A 27354-nucleotide genomic window follows, 5' to 3' on the forward strand; every position below is an offset into this window, starting at 1 on the left:
CTAACATTAAATATTAGTCCGCTATGCCTCTTTTCATACCATGCATTTTTTAGTGTTTTTGAAGTTAGCAATAATTTTCTAGTCACAAACAACAAATATTACACTAAAGAAGTATCGCTTCTTTATTATTATTTCCCTAAGTACGTCCACTTCTTTTTTAACTGAGCAAGAGTATAATCCAAATCATTTTGTGAAGAATAACTCTCCTGGTAAAAATCATCTTTCATCTATGGAACATTTGTGTTTGATCATTAAGGTGCCTATATATAAGCCAACTTACAAGAATTTGGTTTTCTCTTGTCCATTGCGTCGTTTCAGTGATGTTGGCTTTGCGCCGGCATGAAAACGTCTCCTCACCTTTAAATTTGAGTTCAAGGGGGGGGTGCCGCTGCTCACACATGTATGCACATGTTTTGTCCTCCCCACCACTCTCGCCACTCAGGTGTGGGCACCCAGTTCCTGTGCATTGCTGCTGGGGTGCTCGTGCTGGCACTAACGAGTGTGTTCAACGTGCACAACCACGGCTCCATGAACACTGCGATCTGCGTCCTCTACGCCCTGACGTCATGTGAGAACCTTGCTGCAGTCTGGCCACTTTGCGCTTCTTGGGGCGTGGGTGCACTGATGGTGGCGAAGGAAATCCTGCATCGGGCGTGTCGGTGTCCTTGTCACATGGATGTCCTCCGGTGTGGCGTGTGTTTAGTTAGCGATGGGAATGGAGTACACTTTCATCGTGTCGCACGCAGTGTGGGGAAATTCCGAAAATGCAGGCATGCACAAAGCACGCACGGTGAAGAGCAAAAGGGAACTTCGAAAAGTACCCTAACCTCTTCTAATAATGCTTTCACCCTCTTTCTTTTAAGTGCAGAGCACTTTAGGGCCGCGCCTTGTCATCGTAGCTCACTCGCTGGACCCAAGTAGAGCCACGTGTACGGCGTTGCGTCTTAGCCGCTGTCGTTGCAGCGTAACCCAGTTGCTTCGAAAGTTAAGTGGTTTATATAGTCATAAGTAGAGACCGGAACTTTAGGCAGAATGCCTATTTTTTTTCTTCACTCCGTATCAAGCCTATTTAATATATAAGCACGAACTATGGGAAGGGGAGCATTTTAAACAATAGTTTATTGTGCCTATAGTGCCTATTCTGACTATATCAGCTTTTTAGTGCCTATTTTTACTATATAGACTTTTCGGCGCCTATAAACGCCTTTTTTTGTGTTATACAAGCCTTTTTTGGGTAGTTTGAGTCGGTGTGCTGCAGGGACTCTTGTCACTTCCGAAGCCCGCAATGGGGTGTTTGTTTGACGCGGTTTGCACGAAAAATCCGCGCGTCGTGCCAAACACACAGAGAAGTGCAAACCGTGCCCAAACCGCAACCACCTCGAACTTGCCACCTCGGCCGAGCCTCAGGAAAAACCCGTGCGCAGCTACACTGCAGCCAAGCTCACCGACGTAACCCCTTTCCGTGCGAAATCTTCTGTTCTATGTGCTTCTGACGCACTGTACCCGCAGACCAACAGTGAAAACTTGTGCCAGTTGCCCTATCTATTGCTAACGCAATGAAAAAAACAGCAGCCAAAAAAACGAATGCGACACAGCCGCGTACATACCGGTCAAGATGAAAGACGCCTCCTGGGGAAATTCACATGCAAATCTCAGACACCAAGGTTTTAAGGTGACGCCACGAACACGTGCATTGTCAGCCGCCGACAACAGGTACACCACCGGCTGGCAAGATGCAGTGTGTGTAGCACGAAGAATGAATGCGAAACGGAGCTTCGGAATGGGGATCTCAGCACTTTACAAGTAATCTATTAGTGACACCCGTCATCACCCGTGCCGGGTAATCCTTAATAAGCGGATGTGGAAACCTAGCGTTAAAGGAATTACACTCAAACCTCGTTATAACGAAGTTGAAGGGAGAGTCATAATTATTTCGTTATATCCATTACTTCGTTATATCAATTACCGCCATTTAGCGCCGCATATGCCCGTTGGGACGCTTAACCTTTAAGCATGCGGAGAAAAGATGGCCATGCGGCTAACCCCATCGCTACGCGACCTCAAATGCAAAGAAATTTGATTACAAGACAAATATTTGGCTTGTTCAGTGCTGACGCTATTTTATTGTCCGCTAGTGCTTTGGGGAAAAAAAGTTTACAATGGTCTTCTGCTTCAGACGACGCAAGCAAAGCACCTCTTTTTCAGCGATGGCCACCGCCGTCATGTCGTTTTCGCCGTCATCCTTAGCACCGCAAAAAACGACGCAGCACATAACATCGTCGAGTGCCTGTGAAGACGTAGGCACGGTGAACGCGCGGGAATCGGCGCCCATAGCGTCTTTGTCATCGCTTGTGTCCGCTAGTCCGGCGACATCTGCCACGATGCTGTTAACGGTCGGTTCTTCGGTAGTTACCGCATCGGCGTCGGCGTTCACGTAATCGAAGAACAACTCATTGTCCGTAACGACAAGACGGGCGACAAGACCCATCCGCAAATACGGGCAACCAGCCGCGCTGCTGCCTTGTGTCTCCTCCCACCACTGTCACTTGGCCCCCCTCGCCCCACTCCACCAACCTGGGCCATCACTGGGCGTGCAGCTGGGAGAACGAGGAGGTTGGCGCAGCCGCTCGTTGGCGACACCACAGAAAGCGTCGCCTCCGAGATAGCCGTGACACAGCGCGGCTGCTGTTGTGAGGCGGGAGCTTTGAATTGCCACGCTGTGCGGCTGCCAATGCGGCGAAAACTGATATTGTCGGTGTAAAAAATGCATTTTTTTCCCTGCTGAGACCAATTCGGCTCATTATATCCATTGGGAGGTCCGTTTTTCTTCGTTAAAACGAGGTTTGAAAAACATGCATGTCTATGGGGATTTCAAGGGGAATCTCATTTACTTCATTATATCCATTATTTCGTTATATCCTGTTACGTTATAACGAGGTTCGAGTGTAGTTCCAAAGAATCTTGCGGGCTGTCTACTGTTGATAATCGGCATATAGTGCACAGTCACTGAATGGCGTTTTTCCCGCAGCTTCGCTAATGATCTGCATGTGCAGGACAAAATGGCTCAATAATTTTTAGAGAATTATTGCCCTTCACTGTACTATCCATGGGATTCATCGGTGTTGTGAAGAGCTGGGAAGGTCGTTCTGCTCCCTCAATGAATAATCAGTTGCAGTCAAGATCTTTTTTCGAAGTGCAGTTATGTCTTCAAGCAGCAGTTACCGATTTTGCTTCTACCATCGCCCGTTGTTCCACTTTCAGGAACTCGGCTGAGGGCTCAAAACTAACAAAAAACACTCCAGTTCTATCAACAGCTTTGCAATCGCCAAAAGCTTCGCCGCCCAATTTTTGGAACCACATTACACTTCAACGTGACAGGGCACATTCGTGTGTTTATTTCGCATTCTTAGCAGAAGGCATTTCAACAGCTGAGAGCTTTGGCACCACTCTGTCTGCTGAGCTCATTTGGAAGGTCCAGGCCAGATCTGCCACCATCTCCGAAGGACCGGTTGATTAAATCTGTCTGGCAGAAAACTTCCGGAATCCGTGCGGTAAAATATCTGCCGAATGTTCTCATCAGAAAACGTTGTCATAGTCTAGATTAAATGAGGTCATGGAGCGTCCAGAAGTAGAAAACGGCTCCCCCAACTTCCGTGGACGTTGAGCGTTGTTTTTTTTTTTTTCACACAAAATTACCGGCTGAAAGAGGGTACAATTTCAAGCAGCAAATCATTGACATTGGTGTCGTTTTTCATGGCCTTCAGTCCTTTCTTTTGGTGGTGAGTCCCACTGAATTTCACGTAAATTTTAAAATGGCAACTCTTGTGCGGCCTATTTTCCCGAATAAAATAAAATTGCTTTGTCCCAGCACACGATTTGTCCGCGGTATCACTGCAAGTAAACAAAAATGTGCTAAAATCTGCTTCTGAAGTTAAGCCGAACTGAGCCTATATATGCCTAAACGAGAGTATTTAGTGCCTATATATGCCTAAATGGCACTTCTCAGTGCCTATTATAGCCGCCTAAAATCTGGATTTTTTGTGCCTAAATTTCCGGCCTCTAGTCATAAGCATTTGAAACTCATGAACCACTGGTGCTTGTCATACATCTCCCGGTTGTTTAGTTCAAAAAAAAAAAAAAAACTGTGGGTACATTTGAGGCAAAGTGTACGTAATTAACTGGCAGCGCCCGCATTCAATTAGTTAGGAATGCTTGGTGGGTTGGTTTTTATGATATTAAGCAAAAAAATGTGTCAGTGCAACGCCAGCACGTGCGGTAGGGAAAGCAAGCACAAAAAGAACAGAACTCTCACTGCGCAGTTTCAGGTAGGGGGTCTGCAAATGCTGCGACTGGGAAATTTTAATTGCACTGGGTGGTAGCAGTAAGGGGGTAACGGCGCGTCATGTTTTTTTTTTTTTTTTTTTTTCTTCTAAAAGGGGTTTTTATGGTAAATATACTCACGCGGTAGTGTGGGTCTCAAGTTCATGCTCAAGGACATGTGAGCCAAATATCGCTTCTTTGGGAACAGCAGGGTGCAGCACCACTTTTCAAATCCTCTCTATCTTTTGGCACATTGACACACCACACAATAGCGTTCTCTGCTTATAGTTCAGCTTTTTTTGTGAATTTTCGCTAAAGAGCAAGCGCTGTCCTTGCGTCGTCAGCTCCCCGTCAATGCCAAGAGTTTATCGCTATTGCCCGCAGCGCGCGCGCGCACGTATCCGTAGTGTTACCTGCGTTTGTACTGTTTTTAAGAACATGGTACTGGCATGGGGGTAAAGAGGTCTTTCAACCCGAAGCTGTTGAAGTGGCATTAGTTATCACCCCCAAACGTAGGAATTTGTACGTGGTTATGCTAGATTACCCCAACCTCACCTCACCTATCCTCGTATCAAAAAAGAGTGCCCAAGAAAATAGATAGGAATTCAGTTGTTCATGTAGCTCAATTGGTGGAACACTAGTTTCCTTCAAAACAGAGACAGGCTGCTTCCCCTATGCCCTCATTGGCATTCTTGCCTGTCGGATTCGCTTACTGTATGCCAATGGGGCCATCACTCCCACTCTACTGTTCTATTAAGATGCATTCATCCAGCCTGTCCTCCAAAACCTTGCTCATAGCTGTGGAAATTCGGTTCAGAAAGTGGAATCGCAGTGTGGTGGAGAGGGAAAAAGGACCCCTCTGCCTCAGAAATTAGCTTAAGTCTTTGAGGAGAAAAAGGCTCCCTTTGGCCTTTTGCTGTGGTGGTTGTGATGATGGCAGTGATGACGGGCATGGGGATGCTAGCGAGTTGTATTTTATGATAAAGCACCCACGTGATAAAGCACTCCAAACTGCATTGCATTAAAAACCAAAATTGAATTTCACTCCTCATCTTGCACTGGTCAGTGGCTAACCTTAAGGAAAGCTCATATTCCACCAGTGTCTTGACTACACCACAGTTTTTATTTGGTTCTTGTCTAATAACTCTGAGACGGATGGCTGTGACGTGGGGAGAGATGGGGAATCGTTTTCGCCTCATTGGTACTAGGAGCAGCATTGGAGTTGGGCTAGTTGGTTATCTGACTGCATTTTACTAGCGAAAAAGAGACGCTGACGAAAAAGTAGTACGCAGGACACTCGCTAGTGTCCTTTGCCAATTAGCGCGTGCTTTTCACTAACCATGTAAAGAAGGTCCCTCCACTACAGTGTACACATGGGGGTGGAGGCACAAACAATGTGGGTGTGTGGGTGTGTGTGCGGTCTTTGAATTTCTTACTTCATGTGTCCTCTGCAGTGACGATCGTTAATTGCTCTGTTATGGAGTAGTGGGGAGGTGGTTCTGAACTCTTGTGTAATTATCTATACGGGTCATTTTTTCATACAGATCATATCGACTGAAATCGCATGTTTCTTCATGTGGCCTCAGCACTGAAACAAAGCAGCGTCAGTTAGTACATGTTTTTTTGTCGTGTGCTTTCTTGTTTGCAGGTATAGCTGGCTTTGTGTCGTCTAAAATGTACCGCCAGATGGGTGGCGCCAACTGGGTCACCAATGTCAACCTTGTCTCGTGCCTTTTCTTCAGTGAGTGCTCTCTCTTATTCTCTCTTTTTTTTTGGGGGGGGGGGGGGCTTGAAAAGCTGCATTCTAATTCATCTTTCAAGATTATTTCTGTGTGCGATGTAAGGTGAAGGAAGATATTGGCTACCTTGTGTTCATATCAGCAGTATGCCTCTGCAATCCTATTATTCAAATGCCGGCATTCTGTGTTGGGAGGGACGCTTGTATTTCCTCCCTCTCCTGCAAAAAGTTAAACTAAAGTGTTTGTGCCTGAGGCATGCTACTGTTTCACAAGACATTGGGCGCAGACTTACAATGTAAAATGCGACTAAGCTGGTGTGGTAAAACCCCCATTTACTCGGCTTGCATAGAGCATTGAGTAATGGCTTCGTTCGTTGGGTGTGGCAACTTGCTTAGGAAAATCTTGCAAAACCTCCAGATACACCTGAAGAATTTTTGCAAAGTAGACTGTTATGCTTGGGAAGTAATTATTTGAGCTTTGTCGTTACCTTTGTGTGGGCAGTGTAGACCACAAATTGTGTGGACAGTGTAGACCACAAACAAAATTGTTGTATGTTTGTATCTTAAGCAGAATTGCTTCGTGTTTGTATCTGGCCTAGTGTGCTAGCGTTCACCTTCCCCCGTCGTCTTGTGTTTTCCCGAACAGTTCCCCTGTTCCTTGTGTGGAGTATCCAAAACTCCACTGCCTGGGTCTACAATTCCACCCAAGCCCTGCCAGCTACAACAGTTGTCTTGTTGCTTCTAGTCTGGATCTGCTGTGAGTATGCACTAAAGCACAAGGGTGCTAGGTCAAGAGGATGCGAGCGGTTAAGAGAGCCACTAAACTGTAAGCAGACTCTAGGTTTCCGATGGGGCAATGGGTTGGGATAGCCTACTCACTTGAGGGCAGCTTTCTCACAGCAGTGGCAAAATGGCAAGGCCATAAGCGAAGAGCTTGCGGGAGGTGCCATCGTGCCCTCCTATGAAAACCGTAATGTGATAAAAAGTGAAAGGTTGAAAATGTACGATAATTTCTTGCGTGGACCCTAATGTTGGTGGTAGCACATCAGACTGTCAGTTAAACCTTGATTTCTTTTAAATTGAATGTGTGAGCACTGGAAGTGTATATTTTTTCCTTTGCCAGTGTATATGCCAGTGCCAGTGTATATTTTTTCCTTTGATCTGGGATTGCAAGTGCACTGCTAGGTGGGTTGGTGTGGCTTCTCTACAAACATGGCACGTATGTCTCAGAGCATTATTATGAAAAAAAAAATTAAAATATCTATGAAATAAAAAGAAGCCTGTTGCTAGTGTCATTTTAAACGGCTCTAAGCAGACCAGGAAGACTCAGAAGACTGACAATACAAGTGCTGACTGTCAACCAAGGTCTATTTTAAAAAAGCAGCACATATGTACACACATATCTGGTCATGTGCAATGAGTCCTTACATCAATAAATGACTGCAATCTTTTGACCACCCTGACACTCTTAGCTCTGAACTTAGCCACCTGACTTTCTTATCTGACAGGTGTAAAGATGGGTGGCTTATGCATTTATCACCACAGCTTTTCATGTGAAATACTTCTACTACTTCACTGGTTGTTTTATCACCGTGCTGATATTAGGGCATTGTTTCATCGAAGGACAGGGTCATCATCTGTCTTCCTGTAGCCCCATCTTCTTAGTGCTGTTCGAAAGGCAACTTTACCGGCTAGCTTAGCTTTCCTTACTGCTACTTTTGCTTGTGGTTAAGCGTAAGGGAAGAAAGAAAAATGGTTAAAAAAAAGTGTAAGCGTCTTACCAGCTTACCAGGAAATTCCAGTAAAAAAGTAATAAGACATTCCACTCTGTAAAGGTAAGTGACCGACCAGTGATGCTGAGGGGTGAGGGGACATTTTGGAACAAAGCTCTTGACGGAAGCTGTTCTGTGACTAGCCAGTTCTCAATGTCATTCAGTCTTGGCAGATGGTCTGGAATAAAAAAGTGGACGTATCCATTCATGTTAGAAAATCGGGGCACAGCACCTTTATGTGCACTGTCTTCACATGTTCAGCACACTGAAAATTTACTACGTCTCCGGTGTCAGGACTATGCGAGGCCTCCCCATTACGACGACAGAAAAAAAAAAAAAAATTAGTGATTTGTCGTAGAGCACTGCACGGGCCCGGGCCGGCCCGAAAGCCCGGGCCCGACCCGGCCCGTGGGCCGGGCCGGGCCGCCCGAAGTCGACAGGCCGGGCTCAGGCTCAATGCCGTGGGCCCGGGCCGGGCTTGGGCTCGACACCATGGGCCCGGGCCGGTCTCGGGCTTGAATTCATAGGCACGGCCGTTAATAGGTCCGACGTGAAGTGTAGGAAGAAAGAGCATCAAAATGAATATTCTTGGTTTATTGTTGCGAGCTTCTTGCTGTTATTTGTACGCATTGTTTTAGAAACGTGCTTTGCTAGGTCTGATGGTCACTATACTGCAATTTTAATGACATTTCTTGTACTGCATCAAGATTTTATATTTTGGTGTATTACATACCAAAGATACGATTACAAGGAATGCCCAAGAGAGGAATGAATTAATTCAGATATCCTGGGGCTTTGCACCTATGTTTATGTATGTACACGTGTGTTTTAGATGTCGCACCGATCAAAATGCGGCTGCCGTGGCCGGGAATCAAACTCGTGTGCCAGAGAAACACCGCCGCTTAACAACCACTGCAGGTGAAGTATTTCAACGCGCGTACATACTCGTTGATTCAAATGCGGATCAAAAATTTCGGCAATACCAACTTGTGGCCTAGACAACCACGTGAAGTTGCCAAGAGTCTGGTAATCAAAGGTGATGATGTCTTTCGTGCAAGAATACGAGCTATTATTACGCCGATGTGGCGTGAACTGCAAATGGCGAAAACTAAACTACGTGCACTTTTAAACCCTTATTTGTTGCGTTTCAGTTCATGACGTGCTTGTACAGACTAGATGCTCCATCTGATCGCCCGGAATATAATAAACAAACTTGCTTCAGCATCAAAAATCGGGCCTGGTCACACGTGCGGACCATCCCTAGGCCAAAAAATAAATTACCAGGCCGGGCCGGGCCTGGGCTTGAGATGGCGGGCCCGGGCCGGGCTCGGGCCAGGCTCACTTATGAATGCCCGGGCCCGGACCGGGCTCGGGCTAGGTGTTACGGGCCCGGGTTGGGCTCGGGCTTCGCGAAGTGGGCTCGGGCCGGGCTCGGGCCATAAAATCAGGCCCGTGCAGTGCTCTAATTTGTCGCGTTAAAGCAAGTGCTGAGCCTGAAGGAACCAAGCATGCAAACAGGCAAACACACATCTACACAAATGCCCCGTGCTTTTACATCAAATTCGCTAGCTGCTCTTTTTTTTTTTTTTTTTTTTGCATCGAGATTTGTTGGTGAACCTTGAAAATTTACAGAATGTTAGCCGTGAACAAGTTCGCTGTGAAAATGAAAGGAGCACAATATTTGTGTCTCGTTATTTCTGGTGATCATGAGAGTTGCTGAAGCCCAGGTGTTGGATGGAACAATTAAAGGGGCCCTAAATAGACTTCGGAAGGTTGCCATTTTAATCACACAGTCGCTAGAGTACACCTTCACGACAAGGTATGCCAAATATTGCACCTCTGCGTAAAGCAGGGGCCACACAAACATGCAAAAAAGATCTTTTTTTCCTAGTTTACCGACCGGTCCTCGTCGTCATACTGCCGCACCCCGACATGCAACAGAATGCTCTGACACAGCCTCTATGGTGCATGAAACTCTAAGCAGTACAGCGCCGCTATTGGTGTGCTTTATATGCTGTAGCCAATCAGCATTCCCGGCTCTGGGGGAAATGCGGGTGAAATTCCGGCAAGCAGCACTCCGGCACTAACGGCACGGCGTATCTTAGTAGGGACGAATGTCGATTGTCGCCATCCGTCACACGAGCTTAGCTGTGTTCGTAGATACAGCGCATCGTTTACAAGGTATGAATTATGCTTAAAAACACGGAGCGTCTCTGCAGGCAGAAACGCCGCGACATGCGCAACCGCGGCAAACATCTACCTGCACGGTCGACAAGGAGCCCAATGTACGGTGTATGCTCGATACGGCATACATTGCAGCAGCTAAAACTTGTCACCATCCGCCAGAGCGGGACTCTAACTGAAAATCAGTTTATAAATGCGTGAGAGGGGGTGATAGGGCAGTGAAATATTGCACTGGTGATTGTTGTAAGCGCAGCTTTGTAAAGCGATGGCTCAATAACTGCGGTGACGCTAGGCCTTTTCTGCCGACCTTGGAGGGACCGCGCAACATTCTTTCTGCGCCGCAAAGCCCTAGTTGAGCCCCGAGATATGACCGCCATAATGCCTCGTGCCCGAAAACTTTGCTGAAACATTGTGTTTTCGATTTCAATGCGGTTATGGTTATGGTGTCACTGGTGTTTCCGTTTACCATGGAAAACAGTAACATACGTATTAGCACGTCGTTTGCGGTTTACGTATTTCAATTCACCGGCCACCATGCTGCAGATATCGACATCTGATGGATTATGGTTTCGGTTTCATCAAAGCTATGAGCAGGTATGGAAGTTGGCTATTAACTGTAAGGCCGCAGGCACTATGTGCCTTCTCCGCCTTTGCTTTGGATTTATTTGTGTCGCATTTGCATGGTTTTGTTTGCCGATGCCAGCTGTTACGCCACAATCAATGGAAAGTGACCACAAGTCAGTATAATGTTTTTGTGCCACATCGCAAACATATAGAAAACAGAATAATATTCGCTTGAAAGGTTGCAGTTTATTGGAAGTAAACTTCAATTTAGCCGAACATTTATGACGAGCTTAGCTGCATCCATTGAACAAAGTGTCTTGGACGCTTTGCCCTTGCTTGTTAATTCGGTTTGCCTTTGTTGTGAGGTTATTACTCATTTTTGCCTGTGAACTTTGCGGTTAGTTTTGGTTATGTGAGGATGGTTCAGTATTAGTTATACCTTCTAACACACTTGCTTTGCGTAGTCTACAGCGCACGTTGGTCGACTCTTGCAACCCTGTGATGGGCAAAGACAACGCTATGTTCTTCGCTTACACCGAAACCGATGTTTGATCGAAGAAAATGCAAGCACACTCCCTATTTCACGGAATGCCACTGTGAGTTCGCTCCACACCACCGTCTACTGAGCACGAAGTGAGGCCTGTTATCTGATACCTCTCGGCTCCGTGTGCGAGAATCATCCTTGAGCGGTGATGACGCAGCGCACTCGCTGGGGCCAAAGGTAGATAACTCCGCATATTGTAAATTTTAAGATTTAGTACAAGAACTCCATCACTGGTTCGGAGTATGTTCTAATGCATGGTAGAGTGCCTGATGTAGTAGATAAATAGAATGCCCTTACTCTTTCGTTACCGCAGGAAATTGACCAATTTTGAGGGGTCTAACAAAACATTTTTTCTGTGCTATACATATTGATTAGGCACACATTGCAGTGACATAAAATGCAGATGGTTCCGCGCTCTTTCCAACGACACCAGTTTTAATAATGTTTTCATAAGTAATGATTGCGAAAATTATCGAATGTAAAATTTTTGTCCAGGCGTGGAAGAAAATAAAAAAAAGTAAGTTGTGTATAATAAACCACCGGTAGTAGAAAAAAATTAGAATATACATTTTGTAGGTAAGCATTTCAAAAACCTATCCTAGAAAAAAAAATTGAGTTGTGCGGTACAGTTTGTCAGATATAAAAAAAACGTGAGCCCGCGTGGTGCCCGTGCCTTGTGGTGAAGCCCAACCACTATTTCAAATTTTGCTATTTTGGATGGTTCTCTAGAAGAAATCTGGTGGGTTGACATTATTAAAGGCCCCAATTAGCCGCCACGTGATGTAAAAACACCTTGTCGATGATTATGACCAGCACAATATTGAAGGCAAGCAAGTGATGCGAAAAAATCCGCTTGGAGTTTAAAACCAAACTCTTTGGTGGATGCTTGTTGATGTTCTGAGGATCACTTATCAGCCAGAACTTTCATTTGTGGTTTATTATCATGTTCTGACTCGCTATGGTAGCCGTGCTTGCAGGAATAAGGTACGATGCGCTAGAATCGTGCCCAGCAAGCTTTCACCAAGCTGCCGTGGTGCTATGAAGCGAGTTCAGCACTACGAGCCTACTACATTGCAGCGCCACTTAACAATTTCAGAAAGAAACAAATACAAGGCTGTTGGAGACTTTGTCAGAATAGACAGTTTTATTGAGCAGTGACACTAGACCTCCGGAAAAGGCCTCGTGTGAAACCGAAACTGGCTGGTGAACAGCTAGCGGTGTTCAACGCCAATGGGAAGCGTTCTCCTCGTCTGAACTGATACCCGACGACTTGGTGTTATCTTTTGACTTTTAGCAGAAGCTGTTATCGCAGAAGTAAGGCGTAAATAAAGTGGAAGCTCGAGTAGCATGCTTGTTTCGAGGAACAGTAGCGGGCAACGGAGGCACCATGGCAAATGAGCTTGTAGTTGGGTAACTGTGTAGTAGCGCCAAATAAGATTTTCGCAACACACAAATGAAACCAAAACTGCTGGAAACTGGCTGAAAATGCCACATGTGGGGGACCATCAGAAATTAGCTTTGGCAGAATAAAGCTGCCCTTTTCCTGAACCAAAGATCACTAGTGAATAGCTGGTGTCATTTTCAAGTAATTTTAACCACACTGTCGGACTACAAAGCTGACAGCATTATTTGGTACTTGACTTGCCAGGAGCCTTTTGACAAAAAAATATTTTGGTAATGCAGCCTAACCACAATCTGCATACTTTATTTGTCATGTGCAGCAGCCACGCCCCCTTCCTCAAAAACACACGCACCCAAGCTCACAAAAAACGCCGTCAAAAATCTCAATGTCGCCGGAACGGGAAGATTTAAACTGATTCTAAAGGTGCGAAGTCCAGACTAACCATTGGCCGAATTAGGTTTACGAAACGACTACAATATGTCGAAATAGGCATTATAAATCATCAATCACTGGTGATCGATTTGAATAGGCGTGGTAACGAAAGAGTTAATTGGCAAGGGGCTGGCACAGCAGCTCATGCTACCCTCCTGCCTAACGGCCTTTCTGGTAGCTCCTAGGCTGCTACTAAAGGCAATTTCGCCTGCTCCCAGGTCTGCTCCCAAGCCCATGCACCCTGTTCCACTCCTGCATATTGCTATTTTGTGCATGTCTTTTGCATGTGTGTATTTTATAATCAATTAAATCTCTCACAAAGGTGTTTTTAACAGTCACAAAAGATGTTTTTTAATATTGAAATTTATATTTTTTGTCAAATTACGAAAACGAAACTGGGCATTAGTGGCGACACCAAAACATGGCAGGTGAATGCAGAAACTTTCCACTGGCTTTGGGAATTGTTGTACAAATATACGGAAATATACGGTGTCGCGCTTCTTCTTGTCCTGTGTGCTCTTTCCTTGTCCTGTTTTAAAACAGCGCGGTTCAAGAAGATACGGAACTCCTCCAGTTTGAAGGCATTTTAAATTTCAAAGGCCAGTCAACTCAGATGTCTTTTCAAACACTCGTGTAGCACGGGTATTAAACATAATTGCTTGAACAAACAGTGCAAACATTGAGGCGACCTGAATTGCATACCTGCGGGAGCATCTGTTATACGTGAGGGCATTGAAGAAAACACAGGGTCCCTAGAGAGAGTCAAAGTGAAAGCAGTGTTCTGTTCAATCACGTCAAACCATGTTCACTTGCCATGCCTGGCCTTCACAGTTCAGTAACGTGCAGCCGTGTGTGCTCTTGAGCGGCCCTCTGACTAGTCTTGGCTCGGCCCCACAGGCGGCTACCCGCTGACCCTGATGGGGGGCATCCTGGGCAAGAACTGGGCGGGCCCCTTTGAGGCCCCCTGCAGGGCCAAGCTGATTGCACGGGGGGTGCCGCCCATCCCCTGGTACCACTCCCTGCCCGTCCACTGCTTCGTCGGGGGATTCCTGCCCTTCAGGTGGGTGGGCCACCATTTTTTCTCTCAAGCGGTCGCACAAGCTGGAACGAGGCTTGTGGGTTTTTCTATGAATTCTGAGCAGTCATTTACACCACAGGAGTAGTGTGGGGCTTGTAACGGCATTCCAAGTAGTGGGAATATCCATTGACGTCACTTTGAAAGGAATTCACAATTGAGGAATTCGTGTACCTTTGAATTTGCATACCTGCCAGGTTTCCCGAATTTTTCATGGTTTTGTACGATTGTACGACCGAAACAAAAATCTCCCGAAAATGCACCCGTCTTCGGCTTAATCCTTTTCCCAGTATGGCCACAATGTGCCGGAGGTATACCTGACAATCCAACCCGACACCATTTGGCATCGTTATCAGTGAAGTGCTTAAAAAGCGTAGTCGGCCATGCGCAGACGGTAAACCTGTTCGTCCCATTGTTAGTTCGCCGCCGCAACTTTCATTTACGCACGAGCACGACCATTCTGAAGGTTTAGCAAGTCTCCAGTGGTGTAGCTTGTTGTTAGTTTAGACGAAACAACAAAACAGTTCAGTTCCTGCTGTTTTGTATTGCGCTTGCAGTATGTACTATTTCCAGGACTTTCTGAAAAGGGCGGCGTTAGCAATGCCGAACATTTAAGTGGTGTACCTTGTTGGTAGTTTGGGCGAAGAAACAGTTCATTTCTTGCTATCTTGTAAGTAAATAAAAAAATGTGTGTAAAGTTTCCCATTCTGTTGTTGCGCCGCCCCCCCCCCCCCCCCCCCCCCCCCTCCCGGTAAGATCTCCCTAATGCCATCCCGGCAAATCTGGCAGGTATGAATTTGTGTGTGTGTGGGGGGGGGGTCACTAAGAGAACACTGGAGGCAAAAGGCAAGCTATTTTCGATCGAATTGTTAGCCCACCTAGGAAATGGAATGTTTCTAAAACAAGCTTGGAAAAATTGGTGAACAGCTATCGTTGTCGCAGGTGGTGACCAGCTAAAAGAACCACAGCACAGCAACACTGAATAAGCAACTTTCGGCAACACCAGTAGGACTGTAATGCTGTCTGACAGGACTATTCGCAGCCTCCCGGCAGGTGCCGTTGGCGTATGTTTTGTTGTTCTTCATAGCCTTGGTTGCGTCATGCATTGAGGGTGTCTGTGTACCTGCAATGGATTTAATGCTGACATTACATGCAGCATGTGGTATTGTTCTGGAGAGGGCTCTGCAAGAAAGGGACATTTATGTCAATGGGCTGCATGGGATGTTCATCTGCTGTGGCAGATTCCACATACTGTGCGGCCATGGGCACCTTACCTTTATTTTTGTTACTATTTTTACTAGAGATGCTGAATATTGTAAGTGCAGGATAATATGCACAGTGCACAACTTTGAAGTAGCTGGCTAGAAGTTTTTGGCGCATTACTTTGTTGAGAATAACATGAGTTGCAGCACTCGCTTGATTCTTGGCCAGCACTCGCTTGATTCTTGGCTTGGCCAGTTTTGACCAAGAGGTGCCAACCTTGCTGGAATAATTTTCTTCCCCGGGCACGTGCATGCAAAAAAAAAAACAAAAAAAAAAAGAAAGGTTGCAGAGGACATAAGATGTGAGATGCGATGGCATTACTTCATCACTTAGGAAGCATTTTGGAAAAAAGCAGCTGCATTCACCAGCCATAGATGGCAAAGCTCAAGTTTGCTGAGATAAGGCAGTGCTGATTTTCTCGAAAAACGGGGCCTTGGCTTTTTTGAGAGGGAGAGAGGTTCCTGGAGTGCTTTGTGCTTTGCACTTTTTGGGTTGAGTGGCTCATGCAGCCAGCAGAGGCTTTGTTCGCATTTGTGAGTGTGGGGATGGATGCCACAGGCAGTATGGGGAGACGGAAGGCCCTCAGCAAGTGCTGGTGTGCGCAGATAGAGTTACACATATGGTTGTCAGAACTAGCCATTCAGCGAGGAGTAGAGAGCGAGGAAAAAAAAAAAAAGAAACAAAAAGAAAGGGGCCGGAAAAAAAAAAACGGAGGCCTTCCTTTTATTTAGTTTCTTCACTGTTTTTGCACCTGCTGAAATCCATATGAAGCCACCTCCACTCGCAGCAGGCTCGCTTTTTGCACAACAAGGCAACCATGTTTTGTTGCAGCAGTGTTTACACGGTCATAAAAAACAAACAGAGAAATAGCAGAAAACAGGCATGTAACATTGGCGGAGTCCCAACTACTGACAAGCTGTTCGGTTGTTCCCGCCGCACTGTCACCCAAACCCATAGTTGTGCTCCAAGCGTGTCAATCTCTGTAACGAACGTTGGGAACAAATTACTTCAAAGACAAGCAAAATGGAAATGTGGCGTTGTCAGTGCACCCCTTTAATAGCATGTGCCTTTTTAATGCACCTTTCATGTGAGGCAGCTGATTATTTCAAAGGTCAGAAATAATACGTTAGTGGGAATCAGTCACGTTTATCACATTTCTGGCAAGCCTCAATGTTTCTGCAGTCCATAAAATCTGGGTGTTCAAAGTGCGAACACATGACGGAAGTAGCAAACAAGAGAAAAATGCACTGTGACAAATTTAACAACTGTCGCCTGGCAGCTGACAACGGCAGCTGACGACGGCAGCTGACGACCGCCCGACAGCACACTTTAACTCGTGAAACGCGGTGAACTCAACCTTTTGAGCAGCACGTAGCAGATGATGCTTCTCTAGCAGACAACAAGACAAACGCCAGCAAAAATGAACTCAGTAGCTACTTTACAAGTAAACTGAACTTGCTAGACACGTGCCAACACATATGGTTTCATTACAAAATTTTATCTGGGCCTCACCTTTGCAGAAGAAATGCAGCACGCGCCTCGTGAAAAAAGCACCTGCCCAAAGCAGCAGCAGCTCCTGCATACTCACGGAGAGGGGCTGCTGCAGCACCCATTGGCGAACATTCGGTAGCCTATGCTGTCAAAGTGCTGAAGGCTAGTTAACGAATCGAGACTAGCGGCAATGTGTCTGCACTTAATTATTGCTAAGAGGCCCGAGGGGGAGTTGGACGTGCGTCTGAAACCAGCTCGGTATTACAGTAGGCTCTCGATAAACGGAACTTCAAGGGACCGAAAAAGTTAGTTCCATTTAACAGGAGTTCCATTTACTGAGAGAGGTGCAAAAGTGCAAATTTATGTGCATACACACTCAAGCATTTCACGGATTTCTAAGCACTGGGAGGTGAATGTAGCTGATAGTTTTTGTGAAAGCAAGAAAACTACAAGAGGCTTAGGCACAACATTCACAAAGCTTATTTGGCAACAATTAGTCCTTGTGCCCTAAAAAATGCATGAAAATGCATCAAAGAGCCGCCTTCGGAGCCAAGAATGATGTTCTTTCTTTTCTAACGTAAGCGCATGGTGTGCACGCCTCAAGCCTCGACTTCGCGAGTGCTTACGAGCCACCGAATTTAGAAGACGGCTCTGTGTCAAAAGCCTTTAGTCGAGCAACTTCAACATTTGGCAATAGAGCAACAGCAGCAGTGTAACAGCAGCTACCACATGGAGGCAGAACCAAGTAGTTGTAAAAGAAGTTCTGCTCTGTGGTGTCTGCTCAGCAAAAGTCTTGCATGTAGCATTGCAGGAGTACTTTATGTGCCTAAAACAGCCTTGGCTTTTCTATGTGTCGCAAATTGCCTCGCTGCTGCCCTTTACTTCGTCTGTTGTAGGGGCAAAAATTTGTGCCACCTATTAACATATGTTACATGGTCCTGTAGTTTGTGTAATCCACTGCAATAATTGGAAGGATCATTTGAGCTGTATAGCTTGCAAGTGATGAATGACATTATAAGAACAAACTTTAGGCTGAAGCTGGGGGCAGCTACTTTCGGTTCATCACAAGATTCGTTTAAAGTGAGCACCTACTCCATGATAGTACACATACTGCGGAATTTAAGGCCTAGGTAAGCCAGCCATGCACGCTGGCCAAATCCAAGACAAAATGGAGTTGAAGGGAGGGGGAAGGTGTCCCATGGTTCAAATACTAGTCCTGTGTAAGTGTTGAGAATAGAATGCTACTCACAAGTGGTGGGTGAGAGGTGCAAAAGCTGTTGAAAAATGGAAGGCAATAGCAGAGCATAACCGTCGGGGAAATAGTGAAAGAGTGTTTAGGAAATTGGTGGTGGTATGATGGGACCAAAGTAGTGGTATAGCCAAAGAAATTGGCAAACAAAAAGTGACAGTTTGGCTAGAAATGCCCAAATACATTGACGTCAGGAGGCATTGACATTGTAAAAAGAAGAGGGAAACGTTGCAAAAAGCATGGTCACAAGAATGCCAAAAAATGTGAAGGGACGTATGGGTATGTAAAAATATAAAGAGGGGAAGGGGAGGAGAAGTAAACTTTTACTGTATTTTCTATTAAATTTATAGCAGATTGGTGGCCTCCTTTAGTCCAGAGAAAAAAAAAATTTACTTGATTGTGGGAAGCCAAGGCCAGGCAGCAAAGCAGTTGACCAACATCTAGTTGGTTGTTGTTTTATGGGTCCTATATAATAGAGTAGCAAGGTCTTTTTTTTTTTTTTTTTTTTGAGAACTTTAAGTTGGTAGATATAGTGCTTGGTAGACGTGCACAGCACCCACTGGGGTACGAATTAAAGCATTTAATGATGGATCCAGTTGCATGGAGCCATAGAACAGGATAAGTAGAAGCCGCGACGTTTTCAAAAATGATAAATAGGAAAACAACAGTAATGTGTTGAGAGCTACCAGGAGACACCTGAAATGCACTACAGGAGTGTGAGGCTAGTCGTTTGGGAAAAAAAGAAGAGCACGCTAATTAGAGGATATTCAGAGAGGAGAGGGGTTGTCCATAGTTGCAAGAATTGCTAAAGAAAAACTTTCATGTCACGCACCTTGAAGAGTCTTTTTGCTAAGAAAGCCTACTATGGATGTAATCATCAGCCAGCAGCAAATCGTGAGAAGGGCTTACTGAGTAATCAAGGCGCCTGCTTTCCCAGGGAAAGCTTAAACCTTGCAGTTTTTCTCGAGATCATCACAGTGGAAGGGGAAGCTGTGCCCGTTCTAAAAATTTCTTCTGCATAACTGCCCGTTAGTCGCTGGCCTTTCAGCGTGCAATAAATTTAGCAAATATAAGAAATACAAAAAACCAAGGTAGAAACGTTTTCTGCCAAGCTGTAACAAAGTTTTCATACTTAGGTGGAAAGAGAATCATGCACCCCACCATCTAACAATGACATCTGTTGTATGCGAAGCTGCCTTGTGAGGGATTCCTTGGTTCTCGTCTGAGTTTGGACTTGCAGATGGTTTGGATTTTGACTCGGTGAGCTTTGACTTTGACTCGCACACAGTTTGGACTGTTCATCGCAGCGGCTTTGACTGTGACGCTTTGCCATTTTATTTTGCATGAGGAAAGCTTCGTGTTCAACCATCTTCTTCGTTAGACGGAGAGGTGCATGACTTTTCTGTCTAAATTTGCACGTCCATGCACCCCTCTTCAAATCCAAATTGCGTAATGGCACAATCGCATAGATGTCGGCTTCATAATGTGAGGGCTTTTCTCTCAGCCGGACTGCCTGCTGCATGCGCTTTTCTCACAGCTGGACAGCCTGCTGCATGCCCATAGTCAACACCCGTGTGGGGACAGTTGGCAGGTAACCAACCTTAGGAGGCAATGTAGAACCCCAATGCACAAGTGCTGATCTTCGAAAATTTTGTTCTCGCTTCGAACAAACTTTACTGTCGATTTTTTTTCTGCAGTGTGTGGGCATTATCCTATCCTATTCTTAATCCTTTCCATTAAGGAATAGAATAACAATAATAGCATAACGCGCCGTCGCTATTCTCACTGCTCTCGCACAGCACCGAACTGCCCTGCCGAGAGACTCTGCCCACAACGGGTTCGAGAGCGAGCCACGACTCTCGCCGCTAGTGTACGTTGTCAGTCACTTCACATGGAAGCGATACATTTCATAGTACAGGGGTTTATTACACGGACAACCACGATACAAACACTACACTGTACTACACACCTAGCCCTTGGGGCATACAGCCGTCAGCGTGTGCCCAGCCCGTAGTCGGGCAGCAGTTAGCGTCCGGCGGCATTGGCCGGCCGCAACGCTCGCTGACATAAGGGAAGGGGGCTCTCTGTGGCCGCTACACATTTCAAGCCGCTGGACTCGACCGGGCGGCATCGGCGCTCGTCCGCTGACCCCAGACGGCGTAAGCCGTCACATTGCGGACGCGGGGGCAACCCACCAATGAGTGGAATATGCCCGCGGAGACTCGCCGGGCATCCTAGATAAACGCACTGACGCAAATCGAGGCATGCGCTAATCGACGCGGTGGGTGCCGTGACCCACGGAAGTGGGAAACAACGGCCAATGCAAGAAACGACCAGAAGTGGCCGAAAGGCATTTACGTACCGTGCGACCGCTGCGCGTCCCAAGGGCGGTCTCTCCGGGGAGTCTCCTGCGCGCATCCCCCGTCGCCTCGTAGGGAGAGGAGGGAAGCGCGCGAGGATCGCCCTCGCCCCACCAAGGAGGAGGACGTCGCTAGCGCCTCCTCGCCCCGATATGAGGGGCTTGGCCCCCACAAGTGAAAGTAGAACATAATTTCTACCGTAGCAATGGCCTCCCCTATTTTTACGGGGATTCTCACAAGGCAAAATTTCTGTCTGAAAGGACTACAAAATGGCACTTTTGCCAACTTTGACACTTATTATTGTACAAAGACTTCAATAGACTTGGAAAGGTTTTTATTAGAAATTTCATAACGAAGTCTCCGTACGAAATTTTTTTCTGTTTGCATGCGGAAAAGGGTACCTTTAAAAATGTTGAATGTCCTACTTCCTGTTATCAACAATAACTAAGTTACATGGCCAGTAGAAGCAACAACTGTAAAAAAAAGGATAAATGTAGAGGTGCAAAAAGCATGGGAACAGCAAAAACGCTCAAATAAGAAACTGCAATACCTCAATAAACATCGCAAGCATTCATTTAGAAAGAAAGCTAAAAGGGCAGTGTGTGAAGACTGCCGTCTCTGTTAAAGGGACACTGAAGTGAATTTGTCAAGCACCCGTTTTTGCTTGCACTGTGTAGACTGGCTCAAATTGCACACTTTTCATCGTTTTTACGATTGACAAATCAGTAATTATTTTACAAGGTGCGAAAGAAGAAAAACTACCATGCGCGGTTTGCGGCGGCCGCACCAACTAAACCTGTGACGTTAGGAGGAGCGGGCACCGTGATTGGACGATGCCCAAGGTGAACAACCAAACAAGTTTCGGTTTCGGTTTCGGTTCTGTAAAACACAACCGGTGGCGTTGTTGGATGGGCATTCTCAATAACTCAGCAATCATCGTACCGCGCTTCTGCCATGTTGTCAGCTGTAAAAATGCATAAAGATAAGCCTCCTAGGACTGCTTGGAATCGTAGCATTCACTAGCCGAAACCTACGCAGTGCATGAACGCCCTCCGCATACCCGCAGACGCCCAAATGTCATGCGCTTTTCCCCCATATTTGGAGCTTGCCTCCCTCATGCCTGTATCGTAAAAAGCGTGTTCGCACCAGGCCAAGGGTCTGTTCATTCTGGCCTGTGCCCACTGCCTGCAAGCAGTCGGTGCTTATGGCAACAGCACGCCAACGAGAACTCGCTAGCGCGCCAGTGCCAGCCTGCGCGCGTTTTGTGAACTAGTTCGTGGAGCCATGAACGTTGCGGCCCAAAAAAAGGTGAACTCAATATAGAAAAAATTGGCGCAAAACGAAAAAGTTAACTTACACAAAAAAAAAAGCAAGTACCCGCGGGGATTCGAACTCCTGACTTGCTAAATACTTGCGGTGGCATATCTAGCGCCTTAAACAACTCGGCCACGGAGCGGCTCGGGTGGCCTTGGTAATATAGGGTATATATTGTATAACCAGTTTACACTTTCATTTAGTTTTGGCATTTCAAGTAGCTTAGCTGACTATTTGTTGTATTGCGCTCGTGCAGTAAGCGTCGCCAGAGTTTCCACAATAGGTCACGTCTAGCAATTGCATTTCGTAGACGGAAAAGCGTTCGCAGATGCGTAGTCGTGCTGCCGACCGCTGTGCTTGTTCGCCCACCGCAAAAAAGTGCTTCCCGCACCCTAGTTTTACGCTGTACGGTAAAAATATCAGCTGATTTTATTACCTTAGTACCTATATTGACTTCGCTGACTCTTCTCCCGCCTTCAAGAGGCATTATATTTTCCTACTGGCGTACCAGTCAGCGAAGCGTCGCATGTGCGCTTGTGCAGCGCTTGTGTGAAGCGACCTTGACTTGGAGCTAGATACAGTGTACAAACTAACCAAGTAAAGAAAGGCAGATTCTACCATTCACAAACGTGTCCTGGCTTCGTTTCAACTGAGCGAACGAATTGCGACAACCCGTCGGCGGCCGGCGGACGAAACGCTGGGCCGACTAACTATGCCTGAAGGGTGGGGAGCCGTGCAGTAGAGCAGCCAATTGCGAGCTCGGCTCCTCTCGACGTCACACGAAAACGCCGCAGAAAATGGGCGAGCGTAAAGAGAGGAGGACAGCATTTTCGAATTAATTTTTCTACTAAATAAAATCGCGTAAACGCGCCCAGGTTGGTCGAAACATGGTCTGGGGACTCCGGACTACAATTTGCGCAAGTAATCCCGCAATGTTTACATATCACTTCAGTGTCCCTTTAAGTTTGCTGCAGAGGGCGGTTACGAATTCCATTCAGTGATACTGAACAGAAGCGGCAAATTTTGATAAGTGTTTGTTCTGGCGAATATCAGGTTATGCATATGATCAAGGCAAGATGAGACATGAGGGGAGGGGCAAACGTGAATGCTTGTGAGCGGGCAGACGCTGTGGAACAAAGAGTGGAAGTATGTTAGCCTGGAAAACTTTCTGCTCATGGTGAGGGCCAGGAGTTCAAGGGATTTTTTCAGTGATGATATACTTTGATGCCGAGAATATGATGATAAAATGAACCTTACAGCTTTATTTTGGATGGACTCTAATGGATGACGGTGATTTGGGTGCCATATTATAGACACGTGCTCTAATGATTGTCTAATTAATGAAACATAGCATGAAATCTGGTAACAGAGTCAGCCTGTTGTAAGCAGTTCTTTACAAGGCCAAGTGTTTTCGGTGCTTCCTAGTTATAAGTTTGACGTGGCAGTTCCATGTTAGATTAGCATTAAGAGTAACTCCTAAATATTTGAACAAAAAGACGTGTTGAACTAGCACCTGGTTCATTATGTAACGATTAGAAGATAGATACCTACTCGTAGGAAATTTTACATATCTTGTCTCTTTCTTATTAAGTTGCATCTGCCATGTATGAAACCGGTTAACTTTGTTAGTTCGAATCGTGAAATAACTACCGTATAATGCGGAATATAGGTCGAGGTGGAATATAGGTCGACCCCCTTACCTTGTAGCCGAAAAAAGCAAAAAAAAAATTAGGAAAAAAAAAAGTTTTTTTTTTTTTTGATAAACACTGCTGGTCGATGTCTATTTTTAATTTGTATCATGCGTTTCCCCGACCATACGGGTTCCATCCATTACTTGGTTTCATGGATAACTTGTTTCGTCTCAGATTACTCAACTGTCTAAGGTATCGTCGGGCGACTGCTTCTGGCTCGTTGTCGCCCACACAGCAGGTCGTCCTCGGTGAAGTCCAGGGAATTGCTTATGCAGCACTTATTAAACACTCGCAAGACCATGTCATCGTGAAGCGAGCGCAAAGCATGGGACACTCGTGTGCAGACCGTAGCGACAGCCAGCCTGTGCAGGCAGTCAGCAAACATCTTGGGGTATCCATTCGTAGAGACATCGCACGACGCTAGCGGACAAAATTTGCCCCTTTGTACAGCAGCAAAGGTGCACAGAGCAGCGCCCATGAAGCGAGATCTTCCGAGTGTTGCATACCGAGAGCTGCCCCTTCAGCTAACGCCGCTTAGCAACACTTCTTTTGGTGACACCGAACTGGTGTAAGGCAGACACGTCATTGGCCTTGGAAAACCCCCAACTTTTCTTTTAAATGCTGCTGTGAACTGGCACCAAGTGTCTAAACTCATTTTGAGCAAGAAGAAAGTAGCACGCACACATTCGCCGACAGCGAGAGAAGCGACAAAACAAAGATGGCGACGCGTCCGATTGATGGTGGTGGCGATGGTGCATTTGGGGTTGGGATGGGCTCGATGGGCTGCCCGGTCGCCAGATGACAACAGCCAAATGACTGCAATATAGGTCGAGGGTTGACTTTTCGGCAAATTTTTCTGTAAAAAATCTCGACCTATATTCCGCATTATACGGTACATAACCGGGATTAACTAATTCTTCTGTAAACCACACAATTCTCAGCAAAAAGATGTATGTGTGAGGTAATATTATTAGCTACATGATTAATATATATAGGAACAATTAAGAGCATAATACTGAGCCCTGTGGTACCCCAGATTTGACGTGCGCACTTTTGGTTAAAAACTATTCATTTTTACTGCCTAAGTGCGATTGCTTAGGAATGCCTTAATCCAACGAGTAGTGTTTCGGTCTAACTGGAGCTTACAAATTTTGAGCAGCAATCGGTGATGGGGCACACGATCTAAGCTCTTGGAAGTGCGTATGAGAATGACATGGACATAGGAAGCAGAGAATGCCGAGAGCGGAGAAGATGAGTTTGCGCCGACGCTTGCGCAGTGCCATCTCGGTGGAGCTGTACTACATCTTCTCGACGGTGTGGGGTCGGGAGCAGTACACGCTGTACGGCATCCTGCTGGTGGTGACCCTGATCCTGCTCAGCGTGACGGCCAGCATCGCCGTGGTGCTCACCTACTTCCTGCTCTCCTCCGAGGACTACCACTGGTGGTGGAAGGCCATCTGCACGGGAGGGTGGGTCTGCTTTCTCTTCCTCCCAGCCTGCTCGCTGGTCTCCTTTTCGAAACATCGCAGGGCCAGGCATTTTTGCTGCCAAACTGTGGACTAGTCCGTGAAAGCTGAACCCACTCCCCGTCATCATCCTGTGCAGGTCGACGGGGGCGTTTGTGTTCCTGTATGCGGCCTTCTTCTACTTCTTCCGCTCCAACATGGGGGGCACGCTGCAGGCGGTCGAGTTCTTCGGCTACAGCATCCTCACGGCCTACGTCTTCTTCCTCACCCTGGGCACTGTGAGCTTCTTTGCGGCCTACAGGTTCGTCCGCTACCTCTACAGCACCATCAAGACGGACTGAGTGAGGGCACCCCTCCTCGCTGCTGCTGCTGCTGCCGCCGCTGCCGATGGCTGCCTCTTGTGCAACCACCCCGAGTGCACGGTGCTCCCCCAATGCTGGCTTTTTCTTCTTTGTTTTTGTTCCTTGTCTGTCCCCAGAAGAGGGGGTGTATTGAAGAGGATATTTGTTGTCTTGTTGGGCCTGCTTGTGTCTCATTTCTTCTTTTTTTTTTTTTTAAATGAGGGTGTTGTTAGGAGGGCAGAGATATTTTTTGCAGGCATCAGCATTCTGTTGACAGCTTGAAGATGTGCGGAGTGGATGTAGAAAAGGATGAGGATGTGTCTCTTTTGGACTAAGTTGTTCTCGCTTAGAGGGATGCGTTTTTGGTATTTGGTGTTTGTTTTGTATGGGGTGTGTTTGTGCCCTGCGTGGTTCAACTTCTGCAGCTTGCATTTGGAGCTGTGGTGTTTTGTTATACTGGTGTTTTGTTATGCAAGTGTGTTCCTTTCGTGGTGACATTATTGGTGTGTGCATGCTCTGTTGGGCCCCCGTTGTAATGTTTGTGGAGTGCATGAATCTAAGTCAATTAAGACATCCTTCTGGTATGCTAACAAAGATGAACGAGCAAAAGCTATAGTCATGAATATTGAGAATGTTTTGTACAAGGAGCCATTCCAGCCATGAAGTGTGTTAAACACTCTGTTTTAGTGCAATCGCTCTTTCAAGTTTTCTTGTTATGCATTAAAAGTTCTGTCCTCTGTCCCCACCACTGTCTTTCTCATGTGTTTACCTCCTTGAAGCAACGATAAAACTCAAAGCCACCAGAGAGACCGATATATAACAGCCTAGCTTGCTGGCTTGCAAGTTCATTGTAAACATGCCTTGTAAAACTGAATGCAGACGGTCTATTTTAATTCATAGTCGTGCTTCGAGACTACTTAAACCAGGTGCAGCTACAAAGGTTTTGATCAGCTCTCGTGCTAAGAGATGCTTCGCCTTGTACCACAAGTGCTATACAGTTAATGTCTTGGGTCAAAGATGAAATACCGGAATAGGAAAGATTGTGTGCAGTTTGACTGGTTTTCTTGTTTTTGCGTTTTTTTTTTACTTTACCTTATTTTGGCCAGATGAATTTGCTTGTGAGCATTCTTTCTTTTTGCTCCATGCAGTTTGCATTGGGAAGACATTTGCGTTGAGTCTGCCCATGCTGTCCTATCAAGAAAGATCTCAAAATTTCACTCTTGTCATATTGCCAACTGCTCTAGTGTTGTGGAATGCAATGTGTGAATCAAGAGAGGCTTAAAAACAAAGTGCATTTATACTCTTATGAGTGAGCTGTGCTAGGTTATATGGGATTAGAATTGACAGATGACTAGAATACCTTTATAAGATATCTTATCTTTGAACATCACCTTTCACAAAGGCGTTTCGTAGTATATTTTTTGCAATATTCTGGTGCTGTGGTGTAAAAATAAAAAATAAAACCTGTGCATGGAAGGAAACCCAAGATAGCAAAGTTACGACTAAATAGTTTTGCTAATGTGCCATGTGAACAGAACAAACTTGAATGCTGTGTGGTTTTTGAAGCTTTTTTTTTTTTTTTCAAATTTTATTGATACTTACAAATTTTTCCTGCCTGAACACACTGAACTTGCCTTTTGTCTACTGAAGGCTGCCTTCTTTTAGACCTGTGTCTCATTTGTAAACCAGAGTCTTTCCTGTAAAGTCCATCTAGAATGCCTAAATGATAATTTCAGTGTCATAGGGCAAGATGGGATCTCCAATAAAGAGCACAGAAAAAGACGGATATTTTTATTTTCATTGCTCTTCATCAACTCTTAAGGTTCAGCATCATATAATTTTCTCTCATGCATGTTTATGTAGGCTTTATTTTGGAAATTCAAAGTAGGTTCCTTTCTGTTTATGCGTACCACCCCTAGTGCTGTGAAATCGCTGCGTCTTGTGACCCCTAACAAGTTTTGCCACTTAGCTTTACGTAGTGACACAGTTTCAGCATCAGCAACACCCAAATCAGCTGATTTCGACCATGGAAATTTTATTCCACTCGTAATGGCAAGGTTTAGTGTCCCATGCTATACAAGTGACTTGTCGCTCTGTATTTTTTTGAGTCGGCAACATATTTCAACCATAGCATAGCTTGTATTTAGG

At 45.8% G+C, this 27354-nt stretch overlaps 1 protein-coding gene across 1 annotated transcript in view; it reads left to right on the forward strand.

Moving 5' to 3' along the window:
- The window catches only part of LOC144174711 (transmembrane 9 superfamily member 1-like), a 110432-nt gene extending 83443 nt beyond the window's left edge, over positions 1-26989 (forward strand). The window contains exons 9-14 of the mRNA XM_077703534.1: positions 443-568; positions 5969-6061; positions 6705-6815; positions 13854-14016; positions 24677-24868; positions 25005-26989. Coding sequence (XP_077559660.1) covers positions 443-568; positions 5969-6061; positions 6705-6815; positions 13854-14016; positions 24677-24868; positions 25005-25206 — 887 coding nt within the window. The 3' untranslated portion in view covers positions 25207-26989. The remainder of the gene's footprint in view (positions 1-442; positions 569-5968; positions 6062-6704; positions 6816-13853; positions 14017-24676; positions 24869-25004) is intronic.
- Positions 26990-27354: the final 365 nt, after the last annotated feature.

Source organism: Haemaphysalis longicornis, unplaced genomic scaffold, assembly GCF_048455015.1.
Source record: "Haemaphysalis longicornis isolate Haplotype H1 unplaced genomic scaffold, Haemaphysalis longicornis Haplotype H1 scaffold_3, whole genome shotgun sequence".
Lineage (NCBI taxonomy): Eukaryota > Metazoa > Arthropoda > Arachnida > Ixodida > Ixodidae > Haemaphysalis > Haemaphysalis longicornis.